An 18,294-nucleotide genomic window follows, 5' to 3' on the forward strand; every position below is an offset into this window, starting at 1 on the left:
GTCTATCAAACCATAAGTATAGGAAACACTTACTTTCCTATATAGTGTTTGGGATAACCATAAAACAAGAACAAACAGGACATCTATCAATCTGTGATGAGGGCTTCCAGAGCTTTTGTCTGTGAGTGCAGATCTGCATGATAGAACCTTCTGTTTCCATATTTCTGCTGAGAGCAAGAGTGAGATCAGCATTGGAAAAGAAAGGGGAAACTGAGCACCACTCACAGGACATAAAAGGAACTGCAGGATTACAGTGCACTTCACGTAGTACAGTTGTACTGTTAGAACACTCTTTAACGAACACAGTCCGCAAACCTCCATCTATTTATCGCTATACTGTACGTGACACCCTATACTTTACCTTGAACATACTAATAACTACCATTCCTTATAATTTACTCCATAGCGTCCTGCTGGTGTTGCTACACAGATAATGACAGTACATGAATCCCATGTGTACCCAACTTCTTAGTCGGGTGATTTCCGAGGAATAACGATATGTTAAAGCAGAAATCATTTCTTCAGCTGTCATGCTGGAAGCTTCTTTTAGACCTGAAAATGGAGATGAAGGTCGACATTTCCAAAGAAACCATAAAACAGAACAAAATCGCATACATCATTTTGCAGTGTTGGTTTGTGGGAAAGGCACAGATTTTAGGTCTAGGCAATGACTGGAAGTTGAGAATTTCTTATCTATTAAAGCGGTTGCGCAGTTTGTGCAGGGATGTAGGCAACACGTATCTTTCCAAAGATTCCGGGAAACAACTTCAGTGGTTTTTGGGCTCTGGACTGCCCCCTTTGGCATGGCATATATTTGTCGGCGATCGTGACACCGACAATGAGCACAGCAATCATACATAGCACAGCAGTCAAAATATAACTGTTATAATTCTGAGAAATACCTTGAGATTAAAAAAAAGTCTGTCAGTCGGTCTGACACATTCAGTTCGTAAGGATCAGTGGCAATGAACAGGACTGTCAACTTGTGGAAGCTAATATATTTCTTAATTCCAATAACCAACTTTCGAACACAAATATTTACATATTTAGAAATAAGGCCCTTTTAGGTTATGTGGATATCACGTTTCAGTTTCACCACTCAGAAAAAAATCTTTATGAATCATAATTGTAAAATATCAAGGTTTCCTTAGTTGAAGTGTTTTGGTTCCATTGGAACTAGCCCACCGACCCCCCCATCCCAAGGGGACTACTCCTTTTGTAATAAATTTCCTCTATAAATCTCCCACTCCGGCCATAACATCTTAACAACTTTTTAAACGATGAGGATACTTTAGACAAATTATTCTTGAAATGCACATCTGCTTGTTATGCAATACCGCTGACAGTGGGTGAGGCGGATTTTTTAAGTATTATTCCTAGTTCATTCATAGTTTTGATTAGCATGGTCTCTACGTGCCTCTACTATAATCATTCTTAGATGTGCATATTACTCAATAGTTACGGGAAGTATTGACGATATTAATAGGAATCTTAATAAATCTATGGAAATTCCTAGAGTTGCCTGTCTTCATATATAAATTCAAACATAAACTTGTTCTAACATTTCTTACTTAGCAGTAAATCGTTAAGACTAAACTTAATACGCAATAAGCAACCACACAAGTAATCTATATCCATGTAGGATGAGTTAAGTTTTCTTTCCCGGTGATAGAACCGGAAAGTCCCATAAATGACGTTTCAACCCTTCAATTAAAACACATTAATCATACAGTAGGTAGGCTATACGGTTTGGAAATCCATACAATCTAAGCATTAAGCCACGACGAAAGTAAACTACAGACATAAATATTTTTATAAAATGGCAAGACTATGTATTTTGTATATCTGTCGCCGCTTTTAAATATTATTTTTTTCCCTCATACTACTGTTTACACAATCTCACTTAAATGACACCGTTAAGAAAGCGAATACAATAAAAGTTCTGAAATATATAAAGTGCCTTCCGATTACTGGAGCTGGCTATACTGTAGTAAACATAAATGCCTCCGCTAAAATTACCCCAGTCACGATCCGCGGTATGAGGAAGCGCGCATGTATGTAGAGGCTGCGAGACGCGCCTCAAATCACGCCGTACTTGCTTAGAACGAGTGAATTAATATGTATAGTACATGCATAAAAGATTCTTATTCTTTTTATTGACTGCATCAAAAGACCTAATTTCAACAAAGTAGAATAAAGTTCGGCAGTAGGTTTCCTCTCATCGCTGATGCGAACTGGAGGGAGGGGGCGATAGAAAGAGGGAGAGAGGGGAGATAGAAAGAGAGAGAGAAATACCACTGCAAGAAATCGCGTAGCAAAAAAAAAGAAAGTAGATTCATATGAAAAGCGTCACTCAAAGTCAGGCTCCTCCTGCCGGGGGAGGAAACGAAACGCGCAGGAAATGCGCAGGACTTAAGGGAGAAGAGGTGGGGTTTCGGAGCTAAAGTATATAAGTTAAGGTGCTACCTAATCAGCCAGTGAGTTATAACTTTAGCTATTTTTTTTATTATAATAATTTTATATTTAACCTTTCGTCCCAACGAAGATGACGACGGCTGTGGTGTCACCTTACTTCGACTTCGGCGACGTGATTAACAAGGTAGTTAGAAACGAGACGCATTTTGGGTCGCAGCCCCACTGCTCAGTTAGCGTTTGTTAATCGGGGTTTTAAAAGCTGGTTTATCCGAGCTGCCGACCTGCGCGTCACTGTGCCTTTGTGTTTAAAACACTGCAGTGTCGCTGCCTATTCGAATATCGGTAGGACTCGGGTGTCGTTTAGTCCTTTTCGCTAAGAAGAGTTAAAACTTTTTTTTTTAAAAGAAAAAAGTTGTTTACTTGGTGTTTAACGTGCTTTGACTGAGCCCTCCGTGGTATTTTGGAGCTTCTCCCCCCCCCCCCCCCCCCCCCGTGCTCTCGTCTTGTTTTTACTTAAAATACTTTGTTTATCATGACGTTACACCTTTTGCGTAAAGTTTAACACGTAACCGTACGCAGGACTTCGGGAATCTGATGGGGGCCGTGAGGTTTTGAATGGTGCGTAGGCTGCGTACTGAGGAGCGCGGCGCGCCGGGACTGAACCGGCAGCCTCTTTATAGACGCGGGCGAGGTGGGTGGATTCGCGCCGGCTGCTGCCTTACAGTGTCGGGCTGATCGATCATCCTGCCTCGTTCGGGATCGCCTTTATTTAATGTCAGGATGTAGCGTGGCATGTCGGAAATCCATCCAGACCGTTTTAGTGACACGTAGTTCGCAGGATAAAGGCAATTAACGCTGCAGAAACACTGGCTCTTAGCCCCCGATCGGGTGTTGGTACGAGGCGCCTTATTTTCGATCGGGTGTTGGGACGAGGTGCCTTATTCCGTGTGATATTTAACATTTGATCCGCGGACCCTTGCGTGTGTTTTAACGCGTCCCCGACTCTGGCTGCACTGTCGAGCTGGCATCTCCTGCCGCTTACGGCGGCTCTAAATCACCACGAATTAGCAGCTACTCAAAATCTGCATTCATGCTGGCAAACGCTTCGCGCACTAGCGCCTTGTTTAGAGAAGTCCGTAACTCGTGTCGTTAAAATACGACGTCGCTGAACGTTAAGTTTGTTTTTTGCTGTGTGAATAGCTTCGCCTAAATGCTGTTTACAAGTAATTTAACTAATGGCATTCAAATCTGATTAAAAGAAAGACTAAAACGGATGGCGATTTGCGTGCGCTATGAATTGGCGGCTGTGTTTTTATTCGAATATCGTTGCTGGTCAGATTCTGAATGAGGTGGGGGGGGGGGGGGGTCTGGGGGAGGATTTTATTAAAAGCTGATAACGAGAAGCGCTTCAACTCTGACTAAACTCTGGCGACGCGGTGGAATTTAAAAAGTCCGGTTTTAAATTATTAGAAGTCCTATGAGTTTTAAATAAAAATGTAGTATAATGATTGTTATAAGAAAAAGAAACCTCTTCAGTTTGAGTTATCACAGGTAAATGCGTCTGTTCTTATGTTTCAGTTGGTATTGCAGCTGGGCAACAACTTTTTTTTTAGTTTTGTTTTGTTTTTTCGTTCCCATACACGTCCCCCCCCCCCATGAGTCATATAGGGTTAGACAATATACAGTATTTTCTCAGTCGTTTTACATAGTTAAAGAATACTTGGCGGGGTTGGAAGTACTTATACATTACACAAACATATATATGTGCTTGTGTTTAAACCTTTGTCCCTAATGTATGTGGGCATTGCCTGAGTTAGGCTGCCAACATCCTTATTTCAAAGAATAATTGAACCCATTCTTTGTTTACAGAATAACAAAATGCTGAATTACAACAACAACATTCTTGGCACCCCCAACTCCATGTCCCTCCCATGCACTGGTGCTAGTCCATCCATCTCTAACCCCACTGGGACCCTGCTGGACAGGAAAGCAGTGGGCACCCCATCAGTAGGAGGGATGTACCAGCGCAGGCACTCTGTCACATTACCTAGCTCCAAGTTCAACCAGAACCAGTTCCTCAAGATGGACCAGCCGCTCCCCACCAGCAGCAACAAGGAGAACCGCTTCCGGGATCGCTCCTTCTCCGAAACGGGGGAACGCCTCCTGCAGAAGTGCACCAGCAGCCCCGGCGGAAGCAGCAGCACCCAGGTCAACTCCAGCCGCTATAAGACGGAGCTGTGTCGACCCTTCGAGGAGAACGGCACCTGCAAGTATGGCGACAAGTGCCAGTTTGCCCACGGCATCCACGAGCTGCGCAACCTCAGCCGCCACCCCAAATACAAAACAGAGCTGTGCCGCACCTTCCACACCATCGGATTCTGCCCGTACGGCCCCCGCTGCCACTTCATCCACAACGCCGACGAGCGCCGGGGACCTCCTCCCCTCTCCGCCTCCAATAAGCTGGAGCGTCCACGCCTGCAGCACAGCTACAGCTTCGCGGGCTTCTCCAGTGCCGGCGGCTCGCAGGACAGCCCCACCTCCGTCACCCCGCCTCCCATCTTCTCCGGCGAAGACCTCGACTGGCCCAGCAACCCTTTCACATATTCTAGCCAGGAGTTGGCCAACCTGTTTGGTCCCAGCCTGGGTGCCCCTGCCAGTGTTGAGCCTCCTACTCCAGGACCCCCCTCCCCATCCACACCGTACTACTTCAGGCCGTTGTCAGATTCGCCGCCATTATTTGAACCTCCCCCCAGTCCTCCCAATTCCCTCTCTGACCAGGAAGGTTACCAGAGCAGCTCGGGGAGCCTGAGTGGATCAGAGTCCCCCATCCTGGACACCACCCGTCGCCTTCCAATATTCAGTAGACTTTCTATCTCTGATGACTAAATCACATGCACATGTTTTGAGATGGAAAGAAAGTAGATTTTGGCACTCCCCTCTACCTCCAGTCCTTGTTTTTACCTTCCCAGAATCTTAAACCCTTCCTCCCCCACCCCTCCCTGTTTTTTCCTCCCAGCCCTAGATGTATACAGAGGAGCAAGGCAGATTTTGTGGTGTTTTATTGTATACCTGCAATAAGATGAAAGGTCTACTCCCAAGTATTTCTTGTTTTGAGTCTAGTTGACCAGAGAAGGAATGCTTGCACATGTACATACAACCCACCCCCACCTCCACAAATTTCTAAAGGACAGTCACTAAATTAAGGGAAGCTTAATCATTTAACAGAAGCAATAAACATGGATCTTTTAACCTTTACTGCCACCAACTATGTATCCCTGATCCCAACTGTTTGTTTTAGTGCCAAACAAAGAAAAGCCTGGAAAGAGAATGTGAATGGTGTTGGTAAGGTATTGGACTGTGACTCTGGCCAGACCCTGACTGCCTCCCTTTCTTCTGACTTGTAGCAGTGCAGCAGGTGTCTTGCCCTGGGGGATGATTGCCCTGGGGCTGCCCCTTCACGTCCCCTTTCCTGAGGTAGCCAACATGTATTAAGGCTGTAGTTCTAACTTCCGATTTAGTCACTCTGCCACAGGACTGGACATTCTCAAAGTGCTGGGGCTACCTACAAAGGATTTGTTGGACTACTGTGTTCTGTATTTTTGCATAGCATTCTAGCCCCCATATGTGCTTTGCCTTGTAGTGAATTAGTGGATGAGGAAAGCCTGCAGGAAGGACTTCACCGACCAAGACCAGGTCCCAGAATCAGCCAGGAAAAGACTCCTATTTTTGGTGCTACGAGCTCAATTCCCCTCTTCCACAACACAAACAACCTAAAACACACGATGCCTTTAAATCTTTTTCTTTTTTTTATGCACTCTCTCAACTTGTCCTTTTTCCCTCCTGTTGCTGGTCACTGGTTGTGTGTAGAAGGGAATCTTGACATGTAATCTGGTAATGGAGCGCTAGCCTAAACTGCTGGTGTGGTCTGTTCCCCCTGTGGAATCCATCCCCCTGCATTCCCTGTCCTCTTGTAGAATCTGCTCCATGGAGCACTTTGTCCCCTTTCCATTCAGCTTTTTTTTTTGGTTTTGTTTTGCTTTATTTTTTATAATTTTTAATATTGTTACTGTTATGGTTGTTTTGGAAAACTTTCAATGGAAGGTTTTGCTTGTCACTGCTTATTTAACTTATCAAAAACATATTTATTGCCGATCATATGCATTTTTTTGTTAATTTTGTATTTATCTGGATAATGAAACAATAGAATATATTTTCTTTTATGTTAAATTATGATCTTTCACATTAATCTAAAGATTGTGAAGACGTCATTTTTTCCTTTTCACAGTTTAATATATTATACTGAGACTTGTTTGCAACTACTCTGTTAAAATGAAACTTAATTTAAAGCAAAAAAAAAAAAGCATTTTATTTATTGTAGGTTTTTCCCCTTCCATTTCCCGTTCCCTTTTCTCCTGATGTTGGACTGCAAAATTGGAGGAAAATTACTGCCACGTTTTATTATTATTATTATTATTATTATTATTATTATTCCCGGATTGACCTGACAGGTCTTAGGACTGACTTTCCTTAACCCAGTACATATGTTTCCTGGAATTATTCTTCAGCCTAAATGGTATACTCCCTCAGGTTCACCCTGTCATAACCAGCTGGTAACTAATTAATAACCTCCCAACGTAGCTGGGGTAGTTTCCCCATATGTTCAAAGTATGCAAGCTTCTAGTAACTTCTGTTTTAATGAAGCTGGTAAGTAGCTTGATGCAGTTCTTTGTACCCTTGTAGCAGAAATATCTCCTTTCAGTAGAATTGGAGAAGTGGGTAGGTTGAAGGGTTATTCATATATATGGCCCCACTTTTGTAAGTAAAGTCTAAAGATAGTAATGTAACGACCAGTTTCTCTATTGAGGAACCTATAAGCTTACAATTATAAATTACAAATGAACTTGATTCTCCATTTACTGGTTTGAATACCTTCGAGATATGATGCAGGCTGCAGTGATTGTATTCAGAAAAGATGCACACATGCTATTTGGTAGGGTTATGCAATTCAGAATGTTCTGTTGGGCCAAGAGGGAAGGTAGATTATGCCATTAAGTGCATTTCTAAAGCTAGATGTATACTAAGTGGAAAGATGATTGCCAGTAGGTTAATTGTCAGAGGCTTTAGCTGCGACATTAAGGCTTTTTATTTGGCAAGGCAATAATCAGTAAGTGTCAATCCCTTTGGTCGTAGGCCGTAGCTGTGACCAAACCTGTACATATCATGTTCGTTATAAATACTACTTTTAGAGTGGGCTCACCCTCACCCCGAAGTTAAGTGCCTCATGCGAATACATTCCAGGTAACCAACACATTCTGCCTTTTTCCATAGAGATGTGAGGGAGACATTAATTCCATGTTCTGTTTTTCCTTGTAGCTGAGGATGGAGAGGTTAACAGGACTGACACAAAGAAAGTGAACTGTTGAATGTATTTCTGTTTTACAGCTGTTGCTGTTCACTACAGTAATTTCTATGTGTGAGTTTATACAAGTTTTTTGTATTGACTGATTGCAGTTAACCAATAAACCCCATATTTTTGAGAAAAGTTGGTCTGTGTATAAATAATCTTCCAGTGTATTTTTTCCCCCTGCCGTGCATTTCTGTTGGATGAAGGGCTGTAGCCTTCAATCACCTGAATAATAGTTTTTCTTAATTGTGATTTGTCAAAGATTTTGTTTAAAATATTTTACAACAAACTTTAACAGTTTTTGTTTAAGACTGAATGAATGTTATGTCAAACGAGGTTGAATGAGAATGCAGATTATGTATAAGGCTTCTGGGGTCAATTTTCCTCTGGAATGCTGCTAGGAAATGACGTTTCGTTTGACCAAACATTTGTTTGCAGCTTATTGTTTATTTTCTAAGTACAGCTCTGATCACCTTTGTAAAAAGGGACAAAGACGATATTTTATACGTTGTTTGTAGAACTATTGGAACGCTCAGTTGAAAACATGTTCCTGAGTATACAAGAAGAAATGCAGGTTTGATCTGAATTGGACTTTGAAATTTAGTATTATGGCCTGTATTGCAGAATCATTGATTGTGACCTTATCTGCACATGAAAGATCCCACAATACACAGACACGCCTCCCGTTTTTTATTTGTGATTATTCAGGTGACTGGGGGTGTATTTGAGTTTCTACTTGTCCAGAAAAGCCTCTGTGCATTTGTGGCTCGACTTTTACTGTGTTTACCTGAGACTGGTTCTGCAAGCAGCAAGATGCTCAGAATGTCTTCGTGTTTGGTGCTACTTGATCAGCATTAACTTTTCTGCAGAGAATGAGAATGTGTTATCTTTAATGCTCTTGTTAAAAAATAACTAAAATTCACCTTTGAAAGAAACAAGTAAGCATTTCAGTTTATCAGGAATTTTCATTTTCAGAGGTGCCTCAGTATTCCTGATATCCATAACCGCATTTGTTAGGGTTAGGGTTAGGGTTAGGGTTTGCATTTGTTCCCCATATCCTAATATAAAATATTCACCGTCTCCCCAACAAACAAACTTTTGTATTAAAATTAGTAAGTTTTGCTCCCCAATATCAAACTCTTTTTTATACATAACATTAATATTTGTGGCTAATAACATGAATAAGAGTTCTTCCTGAATCCTGGTTTATGTGAGATATCACTTTGAGACACTTTTTTTATATAGCAGTAGTAGGACCTCTGTGACTGAAGGGGCAGTAGTGATGTTTTGCGTTAAAGAAGTGTTGCATCATTTGATATAAATGTTTCATTTGCAATGTCTAAAAGCATAATGGTTGCCATATGAATATTTTTGTGTGTGCATGTCTTCTTACTGTGAACTTTTTATATATCCATTGGAATCCAGGTGAGTATCACTGTGCTGTGCAACCACGCAGCATTTTCCGGTGTGTCTAATCAAAGAACGAGTATGCTTGACATGAAAAGGGCCACTTCCTGTTTGTGAGACATGTGCATTAAATGACATTAAGCACATACCAGGAAGTGGTTTTTACAGACCTTGGGGGATGGCAAGGTGCAAGGTCTTTTTTTTTATCGATAACACATATTAAGATAATAGCTGTTCCACAGGAACCTGTGATTTCCATTCCCAGTGTTAATTTGCATGTGCAAGAAAGAAAAATGCACACACACACTCAGCACCTAAGGAATTTGGTGTGATTTTGTGCTGGCTTTTTCTTTCACCCATTTAGCCAATGTTTCAGTAGCCTTATGGCAAAGGTCACCAACATGGTGCCCGTGGGCACCGGGATGCCCCCGCAGACCGGCACTAAAAATAGCACAACTCACCAGTGAGTTGCAAGTATTTAGTTGGTGACCCCTGCCTTATAGTGTACATATTTTCACAGTACAGTACAGCACCTCTTGTCTTAGAGGTGTTATGGATTATTTAGCTCACTCTTATTGCTACTGACCTTCATTCTCAGAAAATACAGCTGCAAGTCTGGGCCTGAAGGCTGAGCAACATCCCCGCAGTGGAAATTTAACATTTTATGTCAGGTGTCTGCCTCTGTGTTTGAGCAAGACGAGAGTAAACATAGTAGGAAAACACGCTGACTTGGTTCTTTTTGTTATCTCGGACCATAACTGAGGGCAAACAGAACGGGCTCTGGGGCAGAGGTAGGTGTGGAACTGCGGTGAGGCCTGGTCACCCGAGAGCAGGTCAGGGTCAAGTGTGGCCAAAGGGATTTGGGATGCTGGAGGGGGTGAGAGAGGCATAGGGCTGTTCTGAAGCACAGGCAGGAAGAGACCGAACGCCTAAGCTCATGATCTGGTGCTAGAGGGAGAGAAGAGATACGGGCCCTCAACTAAGAACTTAAACAAGCTCTGAAGTTTGTATATTCAGGAAATTCCAATGTGCATCCTGCAAGCTTGATCATCTAAGATTGTGAGATACTTCCTTGGCTTTTGTGTATATTTTAACATTTTTAGCACCATATTACACTTGCAATATCCCATTGCATGCAAGCAGTAGAAGTAGTTTAAACAAAACTTATGAAATAAGACTTGGCTTTGTATTACGGAATGCAAGAGTAAAGCAGCATAACGAGAAATAGTAGAGTTTAAAATTCAAATATCTTTTTTTTTTTGGCACAATGTACATCCTAACGAAGAGTAATTATCAGTGTTTTCAAATTTTTTAAAGCTATTGCCACGTATGTTTGACCTCAGTCCTGAAGTATCGCGCATCGTGTTTTCAACACAGAATGGTATTGTTTGGCTTGCGTAAAATCATCAGAATTACAGCAGGTGTGGACCACAGGAAAGGTCCTCCTCTCCTCGTAGCATAGGTGTGGCATTTCAAATTGGCCTGGGAGATTGCTATCAGGCGTTCATCCTCGAACACTCTCTCTGCAAATGAAAACGCTAAGACTACCATAAAAGTCACATCGCAGCAACAAACAATGCTGAAATCATAAAAGAAGTTATTTAGAGTTCACTCCAGTCCACATCAGGTATGACCATTCTGGCGGTGTGCCGTAAAATGTTAAATCCCAGTGCACAGCTTGTACTTACTGTTTATACTGTTGATGGTAGACGGCTCAAGTGAAGGTGCACAATAGACACCACTTAGCCACTCATAACCTTGTCTCCTTTTACGTGGCAATGCTGGGGTGGTTAGAGAAACAGGAGGTTAGCTTAACGCTTTGTGCTATAGTACAGCTGAAAACAGCTCTCTGGATTCCAAGAAAGATTTCTGTGGTGCCTCCAAAGTGACATGCAATTCAAAAAAAGCTCGGGTCTTTAAAATGTGCTTTAAGAATGCTTCGCTGGCAGCAGTGCTGACGTTGTGTCTGTAGGTGAGGAGTGGGGATTCAGGAACATGTTTTAATCAAATTTGGCAACATTTCTCAATTGCATTTCAGCTATGAAAAGCATAATTGTTAATCACTGAAAGAGGTCATTTACAACTGGGATTTACTATTTCATATTTTTGATTTAATACTGAGCCGCCCTTTAAGTCACTGTTTACATGGTACACATAAAATGCAATATAGTCACAAGATTGGCTGAAAGGTATATGGGTCGGGGCTGTATTCCACAACAAAATAAAAAGCAGTGAAACATATGCATCTGGTTTAGCCATGTCCACTTGAAATATGGTTTGCAGATACTGTTAAAATCTAATTGGGCCTCTATGTGCTTGGTTCCTTGGTTCAAGACTCACTGCCACCACAGTTGTTCTTATGTTCTGCTTTTGCACTTCCCTGTTTTGGGGAAGAATTGCATAAATGCACATTATACAAAAAAAAGCAGGCATTTCTCAATACATAGAAAAACGTGTTGTATGTTTCAGCAACTGGCTCTTCCTGTGTGTATGTAATGGACTGTAATGTGTGTGTATGTGTGTGTGTTTGTTTCTGTGTGCATGTGTCTGTGCTGCAATGCATATGGGAGAAAGCAAACACTATACCAACCATAACGATAACGGAACAATGAGTGCCCTGGTAATTGCCTACCTGTTATGATCTATAGTTTGAACTTTGATCTCTGTTATATTGTGAATCCCACAATGAAACAGGCAGGTTTCTAATCAAGGTTTATTTCTCTGACACTCTGAAAATATTTAAATAATAAGACTGATTTTTTTTGTGCTTGGCAGACAGGCTGACAAGGAAGTACGTATTGGGCAGAGCTACGATCTATGCAGCTTTGAAGTATATGTCTGGTGTATATGGAATGTGAGTATGAATGTGGCAGGCCAGAAAACACATGCTTTATTATTTAAAAAGATCAGTATGAAATATTTATGGTTTGGCTGTTATTATTGTTGCCAACATCCTCCTTTCCCCTGTTGCCCTGCAGAATAAGCACAAAACATGCTGTAATAAGCATACCCAAGAAGGTAGCCTGCAAATGTTCTGTTTTGCAAAGCATCAGAGCAAGAGTGGGCCGGCCAAATCCTCTTCAGTACTTAATCACCTTTTAAATGGCACGAAAAAAGGGGAGAAAATGATAAAGAGCTCATCTGTCAAGAGCGGTTCATGAATCCACGAATTCTGAATTCCTAATGTCAACATCAGTAATTGAGAGAAATATACCATATTGTTGGATTATCTTACATATTACATTTAATTATTACGGTCTGTATAGACATTCTAACAGTGTTTAAAGACACCAGGGTGTAATGTTAAAAGCAATTACCTTCCAGGTATCCATTTGAGCTCAGCTCATTGAGTGAACCCAGTACCTGTAGGTGTGTAGCTTGAGTCATTGTCATTGAGTCTGAAGTGGACATAAAGAATGACCTTTAAAAAGAAACTATTCATACCTCCTTTCAAACCCTGAGCCACTCTCAAGGCTTGTATATTCACAACATTCTCAAAGTCTGTTGTAGCTGTCGCATCTGTTTCCTGAATTTCTTAGGCAAATGTGACAGTATTTTTGTACTTTCAAGTCCCCAAAATGCAATTTCAGTTTCTCTATGGCATTCTATTCACTGTCTATATTTAGGCCTGAGTTACAGTGTCTTATAGCTGGAGAAGAACCAAGCTATACACCCCCCCCCCACCCCCCATCCCTTCCAAACACTGAAATTTGTGGTTCTGCTGGACCATTTCATTACAGTAAGAAGGTAAAACAAAAAAAACAAAATCTACGTAGTTGCCCAAAGAATGACACTATTCCACATCTGCACATAAACTGAATACGAAAACTAATCTTCTGAATGTTTTTCAACAGTTAACATTGTGCAGAAGTGCTATCACATTTAGCCATACATAGAAAAATCAGTTTTCAGTGATCTTTTGTCTGATGCAGGCAGCTCGTTCTAATGCTCACAGACACATTGCAACACGTTCTATGCTTTTAGAAGATATTCCGTTTTATAAAACGTCCTGATTGAGAGATAAAAAAAAAGACAGAAGCAAAAAAATACATCCTGCCTTATTGTGATTAGCAGCCCTTGCTTCAGATCTAAGGAGCCATGGTAAGAGTCGATGAAGGATTAGACGGAAAAAAAACTTGAGTAAACAGTCAACTGAAATTTTTAAGTCTCACAAATAATCCCTGTGAGTAACCTACCATCAAGGCTAAGCTCTGCCTGAACCCCTTAAAGTCAGATCCCACCCACTCCCTCCCCTTGGGGTTAGTGCCCCGACGTGGCTCTGCAACACGCACAGATGCTCAAGCAGCAATATCCCTCCTGACACTCCTCAGCCAGCCTGAGGCCCTCGTCAGTGCCAGTGCTGCACAGCAGGGCGAGTCACAGCACGGGCCATGCTCTGTCTCCTCGTGGAGTCTCAACCTGTCCCCCCTGGGGGGTAGTACCAGGGAGAGGAGGGGTGGGGGCAGGAGAAACATGCAGGCATCATCCGGTTGGGTCACCGGAGTCTATTTTTTTGGCCACAGTAAAGCTCTAAACCCCTAATTTCACAACACCTTCCCTCAGGCAAAACAAATCACCCATTTACTCACTTCAGCTTCAAATGATCTTTGTCACAGATAATGGTGGATAATGCAGCCATTAACCAGTTACTCCACATTTCAGTCTCAAAGATAAATACTACTATTACCAGAGCTACTACTACTACTACTACTAACACTACTACTACTACTGCTGCTGCTACTACTACTACTAACACTACTACTACTGCTGCTGCTAATACTACTATTACTACTACTACTACTAACAATAATTATTTATATTAACTGTAAATGTATCCTTATCCACTGTAAGTCTACATACCTGGCACAGCTAGAGTGTTAGGATTTTATTATCTTGTCTGGAAATTTAAACCAAGGTCACAACATACTTTAAGTAAAGTGGAAATTTTGCTATAACAGTGTATTTGATAGACTGGAAAGCCCCATCCCAGTCGGTGATAGGTAGGCCTGTTCATCAGAAAGGCCCGCATTGCATAGAGATTATATGTCAGAAGTTAGTCTTACTTGCTGAGCTTATAGGTCAGCACCCACCCACCCCCAAGCACACAAAACGGCGTACTGGGCAAGCTCTGGGGGCAGGAGAGCTGGTAACGGGTGCTCCCGTTTATAAAAAAGTGTGTTTTCCTGGACCCAGTCAAAACACTGTGGGAACTTTTGTACTGAATTCTTGCGAGCCATAAGTGGCTTTGTGTACTCACATGCAAAAATGCTGCTTAGGTTACGCCAGAAAAAACACTCCTTCGTATGATAGTTTGACATGGTGTCACATGCTAAGCATAGTTTAATTCATAGCTGATGCAAGCCATGGCTTAAAAATTGCAAATGTGTTTGGGTATGCCGTGGAATTTTTAAGCAATATGTCTTTCATGTTGTATTTTATTATACGGTACCATGCAAAAGTCAAAGAAAATGTTTATCTGAAGCTGTTTATCTGGGTACTAAGTGTATATTTGCCCTGGAAAATACACACAATTTAACATTAGAACACGGAAGTAGAGAGTAACACTAACAAGAATTTCTTCTGTTCTGCAAAAAGCTACGTATATCTTGTCAGATGTCTAGATGAACACTGCCTCACTCATTGACTGCAAGTGTTACATTTCACCATCATATCAATTCATTAATTAACTTAATAATTTAAATAAATAAGTTGATTATGTAATGATTAGCCAGACATGGCATAATATTGGTCAATTCAACAAACACATGGGTATATTGCATGGGTGCTGTGAGTACTGAGGTGATTTTCGGAAAGAATTTGAAATGACTAAGCGAACACACTTCGACATACATAATATCATAGTTTTACCCCAACATAAAGATTATTGAAACATCATTTCCTTTGCCTGTCTAAGAATTTTACACAATACTGTATATGGATATGGTTGGATATTGTTTTTATTTAAAAATATGGACAATAACCACAGTATTTTTTCCTCATTAATTTCATTACAACAGCCTTTGTTCAAACAATAAAATCACACATTTGCTTTTTTTGTCATAATGCTCAACTGTACTTCAGGACAGAAACATTATTATCTCACAATCAAAGATCTCTTGGAAACAAAAACTCAAGGGGACAAAAGACAATAAGCTAAAGCTAAAGTTGTTCTGATTCCAGCATAAACTGATTTCACACCTGTTTCCATTGTGTTTTACAGAACTGTTTTCAGTCTCAGTTTCATAGGTTCTTGTTTCCCCCCTGTGCACACTTCTTAATCCGAATAGCTTCAGAATTGATCAGGTATTTCTTGCTTTTTTTCATACTGAGAGTCTTATTTAAAGTGACTTAAAACCTTAATCACTTACACAGTTGGATGTCGCAGTGAAGTTTTTAGGTCACGCCACCTTCCTTGAGGGATCCACAAGCAGATCAGCACTGGCAAGTGTTACGTTATCAGTCTCTGTTTAATCCTAATGCTGCCTGCTATGAATGTTATATGTGGCGTATTGCATTACACATATTCCATTAATAAGTTGCGTTAACGGTAATAACATGCGATAGCGACTTCCGCTCTCTTCCTAAGCCTTTCTGGTGAACGGGGCTGCAGGAACGCTCAAGGAGGAGAGCGTGGGCTTGTTTGTTTATTCAGGTCAACTCTATGAAAACTCTCATGGCCTTTAGCTCTTCCTGCCTCTGTACCAGGAGAAGCATATTGTCTAGTCAGCCCCTCCAAACCGACAGCCAGTACACATGGTAAAATAATTATTTATGGGCTTATGGCCCCCAGCGGAGAGCATGGATTACACAGGGAGAATTGTAAAGCTCTTTTTAAATTATTTTATAAAGCACTTTCATAGATTAGCATAATAAGCTTTTAGTTTCACTCAGTGCTGATTGACTGCTGGTGTGTCTGAGTTCTTTGTGACTCTGAAAACTTAATATTTATCATATTGCTCAGTGTTCATGACTCTGAGGTTTGCTCTGATTGCTTCATAACACTGTAGTGCTGACATTTAAGTGAGTTTACTTGCATATATATATATATATATATATATATATATATATATATATATATATATATATATATAGTCCTCAAATTTGATGGATGAATTAAATTAAAATATGAGACCTACTTTAACGTTTATGCTGACACAGGAACACGATACAAAAGGAAACTTGTTGGGGCCTAGTTATGATCACAACAAAGACAATATTTACTTTAAAAAAGGAATGAGTGTTTTCAAATAAATTGTGTACTGAAGGCAGAGTCATTGGACCTGTTCAAGTTAGCACTAGATTAAATTCTGCCAAGAGATGTAGAAAGAGGTGTAATATCGGCAAGTACTTTAGTCTGTGGGATAAAAGTGTGTCTCTACCAAGAAAATCCACAGTTCACTCTCCTGGAAAAGGTTTAAAAGTATTCAAAACCAATGGGGATAGAATGAAATCAGGGAACCTGGATGGAATGGCAGGTAATTTTATCCTATATATTGTCTTCCAACGGGTTTTTAGACATGTGATTGAATATGGCCTAATATATCAGTTCCAGCTTTGATTTATCCCCTTTGGAGAGAAAAGAGGAGAGGAACAGAAAAACAGAGAAAGAGTGTCTTGAAATGAACACCTAATCAAAACCTGTCATGGTATAAAGTAACAGCGGCTGGCCCCTTTCTGGAGCCTAGCCACACGCAAAACTCGATTGGTCATTTCATTAATAAGGAAAATAATACCACCAGGACACCCAGGAGCTCTATACATTACCTGACAATTACAGAGGTTGGCCGAAGGGGAGGGGATAGAGGGATGTGGAACATATGGAAGACTCAGCAAGACGGCCCAAGGGGGCTACAACTTTCACATCATCAGCCTGGCAGGCCTAGTCCATTGGAAGTCTTACATAATCATCAGCAGCCTCATCAGGGATCGGCGAGGGAACAGCCAATGCAAACAGAAAGAATGGGATCAGTTTAGGGCAACTAGCACGATTTAACACTCCATCGACAAGCAAATTCAACAGCGGTTTGTTGGGAGCTGGAACTGGCTGTTGTGAAGCTTAGTAACAAAAGATACAGGGTTCCTGATCCTTATCCAATGGCTGTTTGTGTACTGGAGCAGTGTTTCCCAATCCCGTCCTTGGGGACCCACAGACAGTGCATGTTTTTGCTAGGGAGCAGGGAGGGAGCAAAAATGTCGGGTTGGGACTGTCTGGGAGGGAGCAGGAATGTGGACTGTCTAGTAGGGAGCTGGGAGGGAGCAAAAATGTCGGGTTGGGACTATCCAGTAGGGAGCAGGATTGAGCAAAAATGTGAACTGTCTAGTAGGGAGCTGGGAGGGAGCAAAAATGTCGGGTTGGGACTGTCTGGGAGGGAGCAGGAAGGGAGCAAAAATATGGACTGTTTGGTAGGGAGCAAGAATATGGACTGCATGTGGGTCACCTACTGTAGGACTGGACTGGGAAACACTGTACTAGAGCAGTTCTTTCCCAGGACCAACTGGAAACTTTGAGTCACCTATGAGCTATTCTTGTGTTTCTTTATATGACTTATACTGGAGACCTTACAGGTGATAGGGAGCTCTGAAAGTGGTGCTGCACAGACGATTACTCTGCCTGTGCTGGCAGGACAGCTTCTTATTCGCATCACAGAGCATATTAATATCAGTTAAATGCTTTCCCAGCATTCATATGACTTCAGTTTTCCATTTTTTTAATTAAACTGTGCAGAATGAGTAAGCACATCTTCATGAGTCACAAAGGCAGACCTGCTGCAATCAATTCAGGTTGTGACCAAGTCCCACAGACCACAAAACCCTAAAAATATGTTTAGGTAGAACAAGAAATCACTCTCTGACCCCATGTAAAGAAGGCAAACAGCATCTTTTGGGAAAATTCTGGCAGTTCTGAAGAAGCAGAAGCTAATAATATCTTCAGATGCGTCCAGGAGTGGCATGGCTGAACTGAAAATGTTCAGCTTCATCATATGATGGGAGAAAGTGCGTCACTGTTTCCTTGGGTCCTGTGAAGGAATAAAGTCATACAGTAGGCTTTGTCAGAGTTGTACATCGAT

The 18,294-nt window shown here is 41.4% G+C and overlaps 1 protein-coding gene across 2 annotated transcripts; it reads left to right on the plus strand.

Annotated features, from left to right (window-relative positions):
* The first annotated feature begins 2,424 nt into the window (after positions 1-2,424).
* On the plus strand, positions 2,425-7,957 carry zfp36l1a (zinc finger protein 36, C3H type-like 1a). 2 transcript variants are annotated; one of them, XM_023827453.2, is made up of 2 exons: positions 2,425-2,599; positions 4,285-7,957. In XM_023827453.2, the coding sequence occupies exons 1-2, from the start codon at positions 2,546-2,548 to the stop codon at positions 5,299-5,301; spliced, it is 1,071 nt and encodes a 356-aa protein (XP_023683221.1). In that variant the 5' UTR covers positions 2,425-2,545; the 3' UTR covers positions 5,302-7,957. The 2 variants fall into 2 exon arrangements, with proteins under 2 accessions (XP_023683221.1, XP_023683222.1); XM_023827454.2 differs by lacking the exon at positions 2,425-2,599 and adding an exon at positions 2,933-3,106.
* Positions 7,958-18,294: the final 10,337 nt, after the last annotated feature.

This window comes from Paramormyrops kingsleyae, chromosome 14 (genome assembly GCF_048594095.1).
Source record: "Paramormyrops kingsleyae isolate MSU_618 chromosome 14, PKINGS_0.4, whole genome shotgun sequence".
Taxonomy (NCBI): domain Eukaryota; kingdom Metazoa; phylum Chordata; class Actinopteri; order Osteoglossiformes; family Mormyridae; genus Paramormyrops; species Paramormyrops kingsleyae.

Bases quoted from the DNA above. Each gene is read 5' to 3' on its own strand.
- zfp36l1a (XM_023827453.2), top strand. From the start codon at position 2,546: ATGACGACGGCTGTGGTGTCACCTTACTTCGACTTCGGCGACGTGATT. The intron at 2,600-4,284 runs GTAGTTAGAAAC...CTTTGTTTACAG, and splicing joins TCGGCGACGTGATTAACAAG to AATAACAAAATGCTGAATTA.